Source organism: Bombina bombina, chromosome 8 (genome assembly GCF_027579735.1).
Source record: "Bombina bombina isolate aBomBom1 chromosome 8, aBomBom1.pri, whole genome shotgun sequence".
NCBI lineage: Eukaryota > Metazoa > Chordata > Amphibia > Anura > Bombinatoridae > Bombina > Bombina bombina.
In genome coordinates this window covers 246,217,186-246,234,105 of record NC_069506.1, presented here as the reverse complement: position 1 = coordinate 246,234,105, position 16,920 = coordinate 246,217,186, and the positions used below count along the sequence as shown (strand labels likewise).

Here is a 16,920-nt window from a genome sequence, read left to right as displayed (position 1 = left end):
TCTGTTCTCTCCATAGCCGTCTTGGAGTTGAGAGTGCTCTTCAATGCTCTGATGTCTTGACCTAAGTTTTCCTACCGTTTTTTCTTCTGTTATGTGTGATCAGTCCACGGGTCATCATTACTTCTGGGATATTATCTGCTCCCCTACAGGAAGTGCAAGAGGATTCACCCAGCAGAGTTGCTATATAGCTCCTCCCCTCTACGTCACCTTCAGTCATTCTCTTGCACCCAAAGACTAGATAGGAGGTGTGAGAGGACTATGGTGATTATACTTAGTTTGTAGAACTTCAATCAAAAGTTTGTTATTTTACAATAGCACCGGAGCGTGTTATTACCTCTCTGGCAGAGTTTGAAGAAGAATCTACCAGAGTTTTTCTTATGATTTTAACCGGAGTAGTTAAGATCATATTGCTGTTTCTCGGCCATCTGAGGGAGGTAAAAACTTCAGATCAGGGGACAGCGGGCAGTTGAATCTTCATTGAGGTATGTAGCAGTTTTTATTTTCTGAATGGAATTGATGAAAAAATCCTGCCATACCGTTATAATGAACATGTATGTATAGCGAGGGGAGAGTTATGCCGACTAACTCGCCTCACGTGTCAGTACCTGCATCTCCCGCCCGGGAGGTGCGTGATATTATGGCGCCTAGTACATCTGGGCAGCCATTACAGATAACATTACAAGATATGGCTACTGTTATGACTGAAGTTTTGGCTAAATTACCAGAACTAAGAGGCAAGCGTGATCACTCTGGGGTGAGAACAGAGTGCGCTGATAATTCTAGGGCCATGTCTGATACTGCGTCACAGCTTGCAGAGCATGAGGACGGAGAGCTTCATTCTGTAGGTGACGGTTCTGATCCAAGCAGATTGGATTCAGATATTTCAAATTTTAAATTTAAATTGGAAAACCTCCGTGTATTACTAGGGGAGGTCTTAGCAGCTCTTAACGATTGTAACACTGTTGCAATACCAGAGAAAATGTGTAGGTTGGATAAATACTTTGCGGTACCGGCGAGTACTGACGTTTTTCTTATACCTAAGAGATTAACTGAAATTGTTACTAAGGAGTGGGATAGACCCGGTGTGCCGTTCTCACCCCCTCCAATATTTAGAAAGATGTTTCCAATAGACGCCACCACACGGGACTTATGGCAAACGGTCCCTAAGGTGGAGGGAGCAGTTTCTACTTTAGCTAAGCGTACCACTATCCCGGTGGAGGATAGCTGTGCTTTTTCAGATCCTATGGATAAAAAATTAGAGGGTTACCTTAAGAAAATGTTTGTTCAACAAGGTTTTATATTGCAACCCCTTGCATGCATCGCGCCGATTACGGCTGCGGCAGCATTTTGGATTGAGTCTCTGGAAGAGAACCTTAGTTCAGCTACGCTGGACGACATTACGGACAGGCTTAGAGTCCTTAAACTAGCTAATTCATTCATTTCGGAGGCCGTAGTACATTTAACCAAACTTACGGCTAAGAATTCAGGATTCGCCATTCAGGCACGTAGGGCGCTGTGGCTAAAATCCTGGTCGGCTGATGTAACTTCTAAGTCCAAATTACTTAATATACCTTTCAAGGGGCAAACTTTATTTGGGCCCGGTTTGAAAGAAATTATTGCTGACATTACAGGAGGTAAGGGCCACGCTCTACCTCAAGACAAAGCCAAAGCTAAGGCTAGACAGTCTAATTTTCGTCCCTTTCGGAATTTCAAAACAGGAACAGCATCAACTTCCACTGCACCAAAACAGGAAGGAGCTGTTGCTCGTTACAGACAAGGCTGGAAACCTAACCAGTCCTGGAATAAGGGCAAGCAGGCCAGGAAACCTGCTGCTGCCCCTAAGACAGCATGAACCGAGGGCCCCCGATCCGGGACCGGATCTAGTGGGGGGCAGACTCTCTCTCTTCGCCCAGGCTTGGGCAAGAGATGTCCAGGATCCCTGGGCGCTAGAGATCATATCTCAGGGATACCTTCTAGACTTCAAATTATCTCCCCCAAGAGGGAGATTTCATCTGTCAAGGTTGTCAACAAACCAAATAAAGAAAGACGCGTTTCTACGCTGTGTACAAGATCTATTATTAATGGGAGTGATCCATCCGGTTCCGCGGTCGGAACAAGGACAAGGGTTTTACTCAAACCTGTTTGTGGTTCCCAAAAAAGAGGGAACTTTCAGGCCAATCTTGGATTTAAAGATCCTAAACAAATTCCTAAGAGTTCCATCGTTCAAAATGGAAACTATTCGGACAATCTTACCCATGATCCAAGAGGGTCAGTACATGACCACAGTGGATTTAAAGGATGCTTACCTTCACATACCGATTCACAAAGATCATTACCGGTATCTAAGGTTTGCCTTCTTAAACAGGCATTACCAGTTTGTAGCCCTTCCATTCGGATTGGCTACGGCTCCAAGAATCTTCACAAAGGTTCTGGGTGCCCTTCTGGCGGTACTAAGACCGCGAGGAATTTCGGTAGCTCCGTACCTAGACGACATTCTGATACAAGCTTCAAGCTTTCAAACTGCCAAGTCTCATACAGAGTTAGTTCTGGCATTTCTAAGGTCGCATGGATGGAAAGTGAACGAAAAGAAGAGTTCTCTCTTTCCTCTCACAAGAGTTCCATTCTTGGGGACTCTTATAGATTCTGTAGAAATGAAGATTTATCTGACAGAAGACAGATTAACAAAGCTTCTAAATGCATGCCGTGTCCTTCATTCCATTCAACTCCCGTCAGTAGCTCAATGCATGGAGGTGATCGGCTTAATGGTAGCAGCAATGGACATAGTACCCTTTGCACGCCTACATCTCAGACCGCTGCAATTGTGCATGCTGAGTCAGTGGAATGGGGATTACTCAGATTTGTCCCCCACTCTGAATCTGGATCAAGAGACCAGAAACTCTCTTCTATGGTGGCTTTCTCGGCCACATCTGTCCAGGGGGATGCCATTCAGCAGGCCGGACTGGACAATTGTAACAACAGACGCCAGCCTACGAGGTTGGGGCGCTGTCTGGAATTCTCTGAAGGCTCAGGGACAATGGAGTCAGGAGGAAAGTCTCCTGCCAATAAACATTCTGGAATTGAGAGCAGTTCTCAATGCCCTTCTAGCTTGGCCCCAGTTAAAAACTCGGGGGTTCATCAGGTTTCAGTCGGACAACATCACGACTGTAGCTTACATCAACCATCAGGGAGGGACAAGAAGCTCCCTAGCAATGATGGAAGTATCAAAGATATTTCGCTGGGCAGAGTCTCACTCTTGCCACCTGTCAGCAATCCACATCCCGGGAGTAGAGAACTGGGAGGCGGATTTCTTGAGTCGCCAGACTTTTCATCCGGGGGAGTGGGAACTTCATCCGGAGGTCTTTGCCCAAATACTTCGACGTTGGGGCAAACCAGATATAGATCTCATGGCGTCTCGCCAGAACGCCAAACTTCCTCGCTACGGATCCAGATCCAGGGATCCGGGAGCGGTTCTGATAGATGCTTTGACAGCACCTTGGAACTTCAGGATGGCTTATGTGTTTCCACCCTTCCCGCTGCTTCCTCGATTGATTGCCAAAATCAAACAGGAGAGAGCATCAGTGATTCTAATAGCGCCTGCATGGCCACGCAGGACTTGGTATGCAGATCTAGTGGACATGTCATCCTGTCCGCCTTGGTCTCTACCTCTAAGACAGGACCTTCTGATACAGGGTCCATTCAAACATCAAAATCTAACTTCTCTGAAGCTGACTGCTTGGAAATTGAACGCTTGATTTTATCAAAACGTGGTTTTTCTGAGTCGGTTATTGATACCCTGATACAGGCTAGGAAGCCTGTTACCAGAAAGATTTACCATAAAATATGGCGTAAATACCTATACTGGTGTGAATCCAAAGATTACTCCTGGAGTAAGGTTAGGATTCCTAGGATATTGTCCTTTCTACAAGAAGGTTTAGAAAAGGGTTTATCGGCTAGCTCATTAAAGGGACAGATCTCAGCTCTGTCCATCTTGTTACACAAGCGTCTGTCAGAAAATCCAGACGTCCAGGCATTTTGTCAGGCTTTAGCTAGGATCAAGCCTGTGTTTAAAACTGTTGCTCCGCCATGGAGTTTAAACTTAGTTCTTAACGTTTTACAGGGTGTTCCGTTCGAACCCCTTCATTCCATTGATATAAAATTGTTATCTTGGAAAGTTCTATTTTTAATGGCTATTTCCTCGGCTCGAAGAGTCTCTGAATTATCAGCCTTACATTGTGATTCTCCTTATCTGATCTTTCACTCAGACAAGGTAGTTCTGCGTACTAAACCTGGGTTCTTACCTAAGGTAGTCACTAACAGGAATATCAATCAAGAGATTGTTGTTCCATCCTTGTGTCCAAATCCTTCTTCAAAGAAGGAACGTCTTCTACACAATCTGGATGTAGTTCGTGCCCTCAAGTTCTACTTGCAGGCAACTAAGGATTTTCGACAAACGTCTTCCCTGTTTGTCGTGTACTCTGGTCAGAGGAGAGGTCATAAGGCTTCGGCTACCTCTCTCTCCTTCTGGCTTCGTAGCATAATTCGTTTAGCCTATGAGACTGCTGGACAGCAGCCTCCTGAAAGAATTACAGCTCATTCTACTAGAGCTGTGGCTTCCACTTGGGCCTTTAAGAATGAGGCCTCTGTTGAACAGATTTGCAAGGCTGCAACTTGGTCTTCGCTTCATACTTTTTCCAAATTTTACAAATTTGACACTTTTGCTTCTTCGGAGGCGATTTTTGGGAGAAAGGTTCTTCAGGCAGTGGTTCCTTCTGTATAATGAGCCTGCCTATCCCTCCCGTCATCCGTGTACTTTTGCTTTGGTATTGGTATCCCAGAAGTAATGATGACCCGTGGACTGATCACACATAACAGAAGAAAACATAATTTATGCTTACCTGATAAATTCCTTTCTTCTGTTGTGTGATCAGTCCACGGCCCGCCCTGTTTTTTAAGGCAGGTAAATATTTTTTAAATTATAATCCAGTCACCACTACACCCTTGGCTTCTCCTTTCTCGTTGGTCTTTGGTCGAATGACTGGAGGTGACGTAGAGGGGAGGAGCTATATAGCAACTCTGCTGGGTGAATCCTCTTGCACTTCCTGTAGGGGAGCAGATAATATCCCAGAAGTAATGATGACCCGTGGACTGATCACACAACAGAAGAAAGGAATTTATCAGGTAAACATAAATTATGTTTTTAAGATTCTTATTTGCACAATTTAATTTCAGCGGTTTCTTCATTCTCCTGGGAGGAGCCTGTAGTTCCTTTGACTATTTGTCGTGGAATGTTCGGTGGGCGGACGCTCACATTTGTTGTTTATCGTCTCTTCACATTTCAGGAGTGAATACTGGTGCGGAGTTTCTGAGCAGCCAGATCTTTCTTTGGGGAAGTGGAGTATTCTCCCAGAAGTGCTTTTCAGGTTAACCCTTAAATGGGGGGGGTACTGGAATTGGAAAGATCAGTATGTTACCCTGTTTTTTTCACTTGGCTCTCCCTTTACGAGTCCTTACTCGTATCAAATGGGAGTGACTTTTTATTATCCTGCTTAGTCTGGCAGGATCTGGTATTCAGACCTAGTGGAGATGTTTGTCATCCACCTTGATCTTTGCTTCTGAGGAAGGACTTCTTAATTGGGTCTTTTCCTTCCATCTTGTTTTCTCTGCAGCTTTCTGCTTGGAGTTGCATTCTTAGTTCCGGCTAAGCGTCGGTTTCTGAGTCCCTCATGCATTTGTATCCCAGTACTACTCTTGGGTGTAAGGTCAGGATTTCTAGGGACTTTACCTTTTTCTGGAACGGCCTGGAGGACGATTTGTCAGTTTGTCCCCTGAGGGGTCAGATCTCTATTTATTACGCAAGTGTCTGGCGGATGTGCCAGATGTGTAATTTTTTTATCAGGTCCTGGTTAGTATCAGGCCTATGTTTTCGTCTGTTTCTCTTCTTAGAGTCTTTACCTTGGTTTTTAAGGTTTTGCAGCAGGCTCAGTTTGAGCCATTATCTTCCATAAGATATTGATTTTTGGAAGTTTTTGTTTCTTATTGTTAGAGTTTCGGAACTCTCAGCTTGCAGTGTGATTGGTCTTATCCTCTTTTTCCTGCTGATAAGGCGTTTTTTTCGTATGAAGTTGGGTTTCCTTCCCAAAGGAAATTGTTGTTCCTTCTCAATGTTCTCATCCTTCTTCTCATAAGGAATGTTTGTTGCAGAACTTGGATGTTGTGCAGGCTCTTTAATCCTATCTACAGGCGACTAAGGGTTTTTCGCCAATTTTCTTCTCTGTTTGGCTGTTTCTCTGGGAAACGTTAGTAGCCTACCGTTTCTTCTCTTCTCCTCCGGTTGAGAAGTTATTTCGTTTTTGCTTCTGACATTGCTGGACAGCAGCCTTCTGAGAGGATTACGTCTCATTCCGCTAGAGCTGTTTCCTCCTCTTGGGTTTTCAGAAATGTAGCTTGGTGGGACAAAGTTGCAAGGCTACAACTTGGTCTTGCATCTCTACTTTTTCCGAATTTTAAAGATTCTTTTGCCTCGGCTGAGGTTTCTTTTGGGAGAAGGTTTCTGCAGACAGTGGTGCCTTCTGTTTAGGTTACCTGTCTTGCCCTCCCTAATCATCTGTGTCCTCTAGCTTGGGTATTGATTCCCAACAGTAATTAATGATGATCCGTGGACTCACTGTGTCATTAGAAAGAAAACAAAATTAATGCTTACCTGATAAATGTCTTTTTCTTTCTTGACACGGTGAGTCCACAGCCCACCCTGTTTTTCAGACAGTTTCTTTGTTATATAAACCTCAAGCACCTCTGCACCTTGTGTTATTTCTTTCCTTTCCCTTGGTCGAATGATTGGGGTTTGTGGGTAGGGAAGTGATACTTAAAGTGTCAGTAAACTTTAAAAATAATGTTATATAATTCTGCACATAGTGCAGAATTATATAACATTATATTAGCCAAACATTATAAAACATAATTGTACCTTATTAATTTAAAAAAACAAGCGCCCGACCGCGCCATAAGACTAAGTGCAGCTCGCTCCTGTCACAGGAGCGAGCTGCACTTAGTCTTATGGCGCGGTCGGGCAGGGCTGTGACTATACAGCTGGCCCGATGCGCGGACTAAATATAACAGATCCGCTCAGCAGAGAGCGGGTCTGTGAAACAGCGTTTGTTTTTTTAAATTAATAAGGTACAATTATGTTTTATAATGTTTGGCTAATATAATGTTATATAATTCTGCACTATGTGCAGAATTATATAACATTATTTTTAAGGTTTACCGTCCCTTTAACAGCTTTGCTGTGGTGCTCTTTGCCTCCTCCTGCTGGCCAGGAGTGATATTCTCATCAGTAATTAATGATGATCCGTGTCAAGAAAGAAAGAAATGTATCGGGTAAGCATACATTTTGTTTTTCTTTTGTTGCTGTCTTGAGCCCTTTCTTTTTTTTTTTTTCTTCCAGTTAGAAGATCAGAAGAATGAAAATACCCTCCTCAGAGCACAGTTGCAGCAACATGGCATTGAGCTGGTAGAAGAAACCCACAGGCAGTAACTTAAGACCCTTGTACCTTCGAAGTGAGGCCAATGACGATGGAAAAGATACGACACAATGGATTTTTTATTTCAACACCCTTCTGTCTACACCATGTTTCCTTATTGCCGAAATCACCTGTCACCACCCTGCACTTATCCTAACTGTAATGCCTCAATTTTTATTGTGTCAAATGATCTTCACTGAACCTTTTAAAGGATCCTGGATTGCAAGACACACAAAAAAAAATAAAAAAATAGAGGGGGACAGCAATGGATCTTCCTAACTGGAGTGGATTCTTCATACCTCTCCCAGGGTTATTTCACCTTGGTGAATATGAGCCTTTACTGCCAGAAAGGTCTGCGTGGAGCTAAGGCAACATGTCGCTAAGCAGCGGGGGGGCTAAAGCGTTTCATTGTTCTCCTTTTTTTTATATATATAATATAAATATATAAATATGAACATACCTTAGACTTTTAGTAATGGTAAATATGTAACATTTTATTTTTATTTTTTTTCATTTCGCTTTTTAAAACATTTTAAATCCCTGCAATGAGTCTGGATGGATAACTGTATGAGAATTCCAGGTTTGCTCTTCTATGCCAAGTTCATTTTGAGAAAAAGTTGTGTTTGATCAAAACCATTAGCTCTGCAGCATAGAAGGGAGCATGTAGTTGTAGATAATCTCTAGCCTGTGTACGCAATAATAAATGGCAAAGGATTAAAGTGGTATTCTAACCAATGGGTCGCATGGCCTTTAATTCCTTTAAAGCCAAAGAATGCAAATGAATTTTCATGTGGCAAAAAACACAAGCTTTCTGCTGATATGGCTGGTCATTTTATGTAATGCATTTCTCTTTAGAGGCAAACAGTTGATAGGAGCTATGTATCAAGCATTATCTGTGTAAGTTAGACTAATTGTCTATGCATCAAGGTGCTTTATTCTGTTTTTTTTTTATTTTTACTGATAGGGATTATATAGAGCAATATTTATTAGGGCATGGAATTATACATTTAACGATCTGTCTATCTATGCACTTTGTGGTGTTCCCATAACCATTATTGTTAGATCACCAGTTACGTACTGGTGTTGACCATAATTGCCTGTGCAAATGTTTCACTCACAAACTTATGTATTACTGTTAGTGTAGCAGCTTTATAGTGCTGCTTGATTCATAGCTCCTGATTATTGCAGAATAATTCCATAAACTGATGAGGTAATGTTCTTCCTATAAAAGTTTATTTGCTTTTGGCACATCAGAGCACCAAGACTATAATCATTTCTGCATGTAGGTTTTAATGGCGCTTTACAGCGTTAACTTGTGTTGTTACTTTATTCTCCCTTCTCACACTGCAAGCTAATGGTCTGCAGATTGCTGTGATTCCAATTGCGATGCATTCTCTGCTTGATCAGCCTTTAGGTTAAAAAGGTTGTGAACAAATAGCAGGCATTCAGTGTCAAAACGCACCTTCAAATGTACTTTTACATGTCTGCTCTGCTGAAATTGGAACTGAAAACCCGCCTGGTATTAAAAGCGTTTATACTCACCTCAGCAAGGAGGCAACTTACCAGTATCTCTGCCTATCGACGTCTTTAACAAGCAGCAATTTACACATTTGAAGTACTTGGAATTTTGATCTCAAACAATTTATTATTATTATCATCATTCATTTGTATAGAGCCAGAAAATTCCGTATATCGCTTTTGTGTAATTTATAAAAAAAAAGAAGAAAAAAATATCATTGTGCAGTTGGGAAAAAAAATGCTTGACACAATTTGTCTTGGTTTTTGTACGTTTTAAGCTCATTTAACATGAATTTAGTAATATCACCAGTACAACTGTCACCTTTTGAAATGATCTTCATAGTATGACCGTCAAACATTTTGTTTCTTATGGTTTAACCCTTGTATACCCCAAAGTTATATACTGCAGCACTCTAATATTTAGCCACCAAAAGACATTCACATAAGAATTTTAAAGGAAACAAAATACATTTATATATTAATCAAATCTTAAAGGGACAGTAAAGTCAAAATTAAACTTATATTGATTGGCCAGATCATGACTTTCTAACCAACTTTCCATGTAGTTCTAGTATTACTTTGTCTTAGTTCTCTTGGTATCCTTTCTTAAAGAGTAATCCTATGTGATCTCAGGAGTGTGCATGTGTCTTACGCATTTTTGCAGCAGTTTTTGCAACATTTGTTTATAGTAATGTTATTCGTAGTTAAAACCACGGCTGCTATAGACGTGCACATTCCTGAGCTGTTATCATCCTACCTAGATTTACTCTTCAACAAAAGGATATCAGGAGAACAAAACACATTTGCTATTAGAAGTAAATTAGAAAGTTGTTTAAAATAACACGTTCTACCTGATAAATGAAAATTTTAATTTTGACTTTTCTGTCCCTTTAAAGGGACATTGTACTAAAAAATATCCTTTTATATGAAAGGGCAGCATTTAAACATATTTCTTTTTTCTGGTAAACAATGTGATTTAAAACTGTTTACATTTCTAATTGGCTAAAAGACATACATTGGTAGGTATTACACAAATAACAAAAAAAAAAGAAATCATATGCACAATATAACTATTTAAGTGCAATGCCCCTTTAAATTTATTTGATACAACTATAATTTAACTTGCTCCATTACCTGGTTTTGCTATCACTTCTCCTTCATGTGACCTTACTCTTGTAGGCCAGGTGTGGGCACATGCACAAGCTCAAAATTCATTTGACAGCATTGCTGGCACACTGCATGAGTGTCATGTTTTATACATGTGGCCTGCTGGCCTATGCTTGGTGTGTCATGTTTATGAGAGAACTTAACACAAAACCTGTGAGAACTTTTCTAGGAAGCCATTTGCAATTGTGTATATTCATGTTTTAGGACCCTTTAAGACAATTGTGCCTTAGAAGAACTTATTCATTTTTGGCCTGTTTACAACTAAGTCCACTTTCAGACTTGTCTCTAAGTCGATCCAGGCAGTTAATTTTTTTCCCTGTTAAATTGCCCCCTTTATTCCATTGTAATCTTCTTAGGTTTCCGCCCTTGCTAAACCTGCATTCTTGTGAGGGATACTTGAAAGCCATTTAGGAAGACCAGGAGTACTAGAGAGAGCTATGTATTATAAGACCATTGTTACATTTGCAATATAACACAGTAGCCACAGTATAAGAGACATATAAGAAATAAGCAATATTGCAAAGTGGTCATATAGAAAGTGGGTCACTGTTTTAATGGAAGCATTTCAATTAAAAGTGGGACTGATCTTCAGTTGATTATACCATAATATTGACTTGTAAACTGGGATTTTGCTATTTAATAAATAGTTGAAATAACTAATTTTCTTTTTGCCATGCATGTCTTCTTTAAGTGCCATTCTGTTTATAATTTCATCACTGTATTGACTCTAGCATGAGGTTCTCAGTTTTTCATTTAGGCCTAGAGAGCTTCATACTCTGAAATATAATTTCTTGCTGACATTGCATTTCAGAAAGCATGTGCACATTTTCAAGGGAAAGTTTAAAAAATAAAGAGGAAGGCACTCTGCGCTGTTCTGTATAATATTTCTTCTGTTATGTGTGATCAGTCCACGGGTCATCATTACTTCTGGGATATTATCTGCTCCCCTACAGGAAGTGCAAGAGGATTCACCCAGCAGAGTTGCTATATAGCTCCTCCCCTCTACGTCACCTCCAGTCATTCTCTTGCACCCAAAGACTAGATAGGAGGTGTGAGAGGACTATGGTGATTATACTTAGTTTTTATAACTTCAATCAAAAGTTTGTTATTTTACAATAGCACCGGAGCGTGTTATTACTTCTCTGGCAGAGTTTGAAGAAGAATCTACCAGAGTTTTTCTTATGATTTTAACCGGAGTAGTTAAGATCATATTGCTGTTTCTCGGCCATCTGAGGGAGGTAAAAGCTTCAGATCAGGGGACAGCGGGCAGTTGAATCTGCATTGAGGTATGTAGCAGTTTTTATTTTCTGAATGGAATTGATGAGAAAATCCTGCCATACCGTTATAATGACATGTATGTATACTCTACACTTCAGTATTCTGGGGATGGTATTTCACCGGAATTACTCTGTAAAAGTACATTAAACCTTTTAATAGGTATTTAATTCATGTTAAACGTTTTTGCTGGAATGTAGAATCGTTTGCATTTCTGAGGTACTGAGTGAATAAATATTTGGGCATTATTTTTCCACTTGGCAGTTTGCTTGTTTTGATTATGACAGTTTCGTTTCTCTCTCACTGCTGTGTGTGAGGGGGAGGGGCCGTTTTGGGCGCTCTTTGCTACGCATCAAAAATTTCCAGTCAGTTACTCTTGTATTTTCTGCATGATCCGGTTCATCTCTAACAGAACTCAGGGGTCTTCAAACTTCTTTTGAAGGGAGGTAGATTCTCTCAGCAGAGCTGTGAGACTTATGTAGTGACTGTGTTTTAAGACGTTGCTCTGTGATTTTTATGTTTAAAATTTAATTAGTGTTACTTTACTAATGGGAACAAACCTTTGCTAACAAGTTGTGTTGTTTTTAAAGAGTGATGCTATAACTGTTTTTCAGTTCATTATTTCAACTGTCATTTAATCGTTTAGTGCTTCTTTGAGGCACAGTACGTTTTTGTTAAATAAGATTGTAACCAAGTTGCATGTTTATTGCTAGTGTGTTAAACATGTCTGATTCAGAGGAAGATACCTGTGTCATTTGTTCCAATGCCAAGGTGGAGCCCAATAGAAATTTATGTACTAACTGTATTGATGCTACTTTAAATAAAAGCCAATCTGTACAAATTGAACAAATTTCACCAAACAGCGAGGGGAGAGTTATGCCGTCTAACTCGCCTCACGTGTCAGTACCTGCGTCTCCCGCCCGGGAGGTGCGTGATATTATGGCGCCTAGTACATCTGGGCAGCCATTACAGATAACATTACAAGATATGGCTACTGTTATGACTGAAGTTTTGGCTAAGTTACCAGAACTAAGAGGCAAGCGTGATCACTCTGGGGTGAGAACAGAGTGCGCTGATAATCCTAGGGCCATGTCTGATACTGCGTCACAGCTTGCAGAGCATGAGGACGGAGAGCTTCATTCTGTAGGTGACGGTTCTGATCCAAGCAGATTGGATTCAGATATTTCAAATTTTAAATTTAAATTGGAAAACCTCCGTGTATTACTAGGGGAGGTCTTAGCGGCTCTTAACGATTGTAACACTGTTGCAATACCAGAGAAAATGTGTAGGTTGGATAAATACTTTGCGGTACCGGCGAGTACTGACGTTTTTCCTATACCTAAGAGATTAACTGAAATTGTTACTAAGGAGTGGGATAGACCCGGTGTGCCGTTCTCACCCCCTCCTATATTTAGAAAGATGTTTCCAATAGACGCCACCACACGGGACTTATGGCAAACGGTCCCTAAGGTGGAGGGAGCAGTTTCTACTTTAGCTAAGCGCACCACTATCCCGGTGGAGGATAGCTGTGCTTTTTCAGATCCTATGGATAAAAAATTAGAGGGTTACCTTAAGAAAATGTTTGTTCAACAAGGTTTTATATTGCAACCCCTTGCATGCATCGCGCCGATTACGGCTGCGGCAGCATTTTGGATTGAGTCTCTGGAAGAGAACCTTAGTTCCGCTGCGCTGGACGACATTACGGACAGGCTTAGAGTCCTTAAACTAGCTAATTCATTCATTTCGGAGGCCGTAGTACATTTAACCAAACTTACGGCTAAGAATTCAGGATTCGCCATTCAGGCACGTAGGGCGCTGTGGCTAAAATCCTGGTCGGCTGATGTAACTTCTAAGTCCAAATTACTTAATATACCTTTCAAGGGGCAAACTTTATTTGGGCCCGGTTTGAAAGAAATTATCGCTGACATTACAGGAGGTAAGGGCCACGCTCTACCTCAAGACAAAGCCAAAGCTAAGGCTAGACAGTCTAATTTTCGTCCCTTTCGGAATTTCAAAGCAGGTGCAGCATCAACTTCCACTGCACCAAAACAGGAAGGAGCTGTTGCTCGTTACAGACAAGGCTGGAAACCTAATCAGTCCTGGAATAAGGGCAAGCAGGCCAGAAAACCTGCTGCTGCCCCTAAGACAGCATGAACCGAGGGCCCCCGATCCGGGACCGGATCTAGTGGGGGGCAGACTCTCTCTCTTCGCCCAGGCTTGGGCAAGAGATGTCCAGGATCCCTGGGCGCTAGAGATCATATCTCAGGGATACCTTCTAGACTTCAAATTATCTCCCCCAAGAGGGAGATTTCATCTGTCAAGGTTGTCAACAAACCAAATAAAGAAAGACGCGTTTCTACGCTGTGTACAAGATCTATTATTAATGGGAGTGATCCATCCGGTTCCGCGGTCGGAACAAGGACAAGGGTTTTACTCAAACCTGTTTGTGGTTCCCAAAAAAGAGGGAATTTTCAGGCCAATCTTGGATTTAAAGATCCTAAACAAATTCCTAAGAGTTCCATCGTTCAAAATGGAAACTATTCGGACAATCTTACCCATGATCCAAAAGGGTCAGTACATGACCACAGTGGATTTAAAGGATGCTTACCTTCACATACCGATTCACAAAGATCATTACCGGTATCTAAGGTTTGCCTTCTTAGACAGGCATTACCAGTTTGTAGCCCTTCCATTCGGATTGGCTACGGCTCCAAGAATCTTCACAAAGGTTCTGGGTGCCCTTCTAGCGGTTCTGAGACCGCGAGGAATTTCGGTAGCTCCGTACCTAGACGACATTCTGATACAAGCTTCAAGCTTTCAAACTGCCAAGTCTCATACAGAGTTAGTTCTGGCATTTCTAAGGTCGCATGGATGGAAAGTGAACGAAAAGAAGAGTTCTCTCTTGCCTCTCACAAGAGTTCCATTCTTGGGGACTCTTATAGATTCTGTAGAAATGAAGATTTATCTGACAGAAGACAGATTAACAAAGCTTCTAAATGCATGCCGTGTCCTTCATTCCATTCAACTCCCGTCAGTAGCTCAATGCATGGAGGTGATCGGCTTAATGGTAGCAGCAATGGACATAGTACCCTTTGCACGCCTACATCTCAGACCGCTGCAATTGTGCATGCTGAGTCAGTGGAATGGGGATTACTCAGATTTGTCCCCCACTCTGAATCTGGATCAAGAGACCAGAAACTCTCTTCTATGGTGGCTTTCTCGGCCACATCTGTCCAAGGGGATGCCGTTCAGCAGGCCGGACTGGACAATTGTAACAACAGACGCCAGCCTTCTAGGTTGGGGCGCTGTCTGGAATTCTCTGAAGGCTCAGGGACAATGGAGTCAGGAGGAAAGTCTCCTGCCAATAAACATTCTGGAATTGAGAGCAGTTCTCAATGCCCTTCTAGCTTGGCCCCAGTTAAAGACTCGGGGGTTCATCAGGTTTCAGTCGGACAACATCACGACTGTAGCTTACATCAACCATCAGGGAGGGACAAGAAGCTCCCTAGCAATGATAGAAGTATCAAAGATAATTCGCTGGGCAGAGTCTCACTCTTGCCACCTGTCAGCAATCCACATCCCGGGAGTGGAGAACTGGGAGGCGGATTTCTTGAGTCGCCAGACTCTTCATCCGGGGGAGTGGGAACTTCATCCGGAGGTCTTTGCCCAAATACTTCGACGTTGGGGCAAACCAGAGATAGATCTCATGGCGTCTCGCCAGAACGCCAAACTTCCTCGCTACGGATCCAGATCCAGGGATCCGGGAGCGGTTCTGATAGATGCTTTGACAGCACCTTGGAACTTCAGGATGGCTTATGTGTTTCCACCCTTCCCGCTGCTTCCTCGATTGATTGCCAAAATCAAACAGGAGAGAGCATCAGTGATTCTAATAGCGCCTGCATGGCCGCGCAGGACTTGGTATGCAGATCTAGTGGACATGTCATCCTGTCCGCCTTGGTCTCTACCTCTAAGACAGGACCTTCTGATTCAGGGTCCATTCAAACATCAAAGTCTAACTTCTCTGAAGCTGACTGCTTGGAAATTGAACGCTTGATTTTATCAAAACGTGGTTTTTCTGAGTCGGTTATTGATACCCTGATACAGGCTAGGAAGCCTGTTACCAGAAAGATTTACCATAAAATATGGCGTAAATACCTATACTGGTGTGAATCCAAAGATTACTCCTGGAGTAAGGTTAGGATTCCTAGGATATTGTCTTTTCTACAAGAAGGTTTAGAAAAGGGTTTATCGGCTAGCTCATTAAAGGGACAGATCTCAGCTCTGTCCATCTTGTTACACAGGCGTCTGTCAGAAAATTCAGACATCCAGGCCTTTTGTCAGGCTTTAGCTAGGATCAAGCCTGTGTTTAAAACTGTTGCTCCGCCATGGAGTTTAAACTTAGTTCTTAACGTTTTACAGGGTGTTCCGTTTGAACCCCTTCATTCCATTGATATAAAATTGTTATCTTGGAAAGTTCTATTTTTAATGGCTATTTCCTCGGCTCGAAGAGTCTCTGAGTTATCAGCCCTACATTGTGATTCTCCTTATCTGATCTTTCACTCAGACAAGGTAGTTCTGCGTACTAAACCTGGTTTCTTACCTAAGGTTGTCTCTAACAGGAATATCAATCAAGAGATTGTTGTTCCATCCTTGTGTCCAAATCCTTCTTCAAAGAAGGAACGTCTTCTACACAATCTGGATGTAGTTCGTGCCCTCAAGTTCTACTTGCAGGCAACTAAAGATTTTCGCCAAACTTCTTCCCTGTTTGTCGTTTATTCTGGACAGAGGAGAGGTCAAAAAGCTTCTGCTACCTCTCTCTCTTTTTGGCTTCGTAGCATAATACGTTTAGCCTATGAGACTGCTGGACAGCAGCCTCCTGAAAGAATTACAGCTCATTCCACTAGAGCTGTGGCTTCCACTTGGGCCTTTAAGAATGAGGCCTCTGTTGAACAGATTTGCAAGGCTGCAACTTGGTCTTCGCTTCATACTTTTTCCAAATTTTACAAATTTGACACTTTTGCTTCTTCGGAGGCTATTTTTGGGAGAAAGGTTCTTCAGGCAGTGGTTCCTTCTGTATAATGAGCCTGCCTATCCCTCCCGTCATCCGTGTACTTTTGCTTTGGTATTGGTATCCCAGAAGTAATGATGACCCGTGGACTGATCACACATAACAGAAGAAAACATAATTTATGCTTACCTGATAAATTCCTTTCTTCTGTTGTGTGATCAGTCCACGGCCCGCCCTGTTTTTTAAGGCAGGTAAATATTTTTTAAATTATAATTCAGTCACCACTACACCCTTGGCTTCTCCTTTCTCGTTGGTCTTTGGTCGAATGACTGGAGGTGACGTAGAGGGGAGGAGCTATATAGCAACTCTGCTGGGTGAATCCTCTTGCACTTCCTGTAGGGGAGCAGATAATATCCCAGAAGTAATGATGAC

At 42.0% G+C, this 16,920-nt stretch overlaps 1 protein-coding gene across 2 annotated transcripts in view; it reads left to right on the top strand.

Moving 5' to 3' along the window:
- LOC128639087 (upstream stimulatory factor 2) overlaps positions 1–10,865 on the top strand; it is a 279,033-nt gene extending 268,168 nt beyond the window's left edge. Inside the window, exon 10 of one of the 2 annotated variants that reach the window (XM_053691237.1) lies at positions 7,449–10,865. In XM_053691237.1, the coding sequence (XP_053547212.1) occupies positions 7,449–7,514 (66 nt within the window). In that variant the 3' untranslated portion in view covers positions 7,515–10,865. Of the gene's footprint in view, positions 1–7,444 lie in introns of both variants that reach the window. The other variant, XM_053691236.1, reaches the window with a different exon arrangement.
- Positions 10,866–16,920: the final 6,055 nt, after the last annotated feature.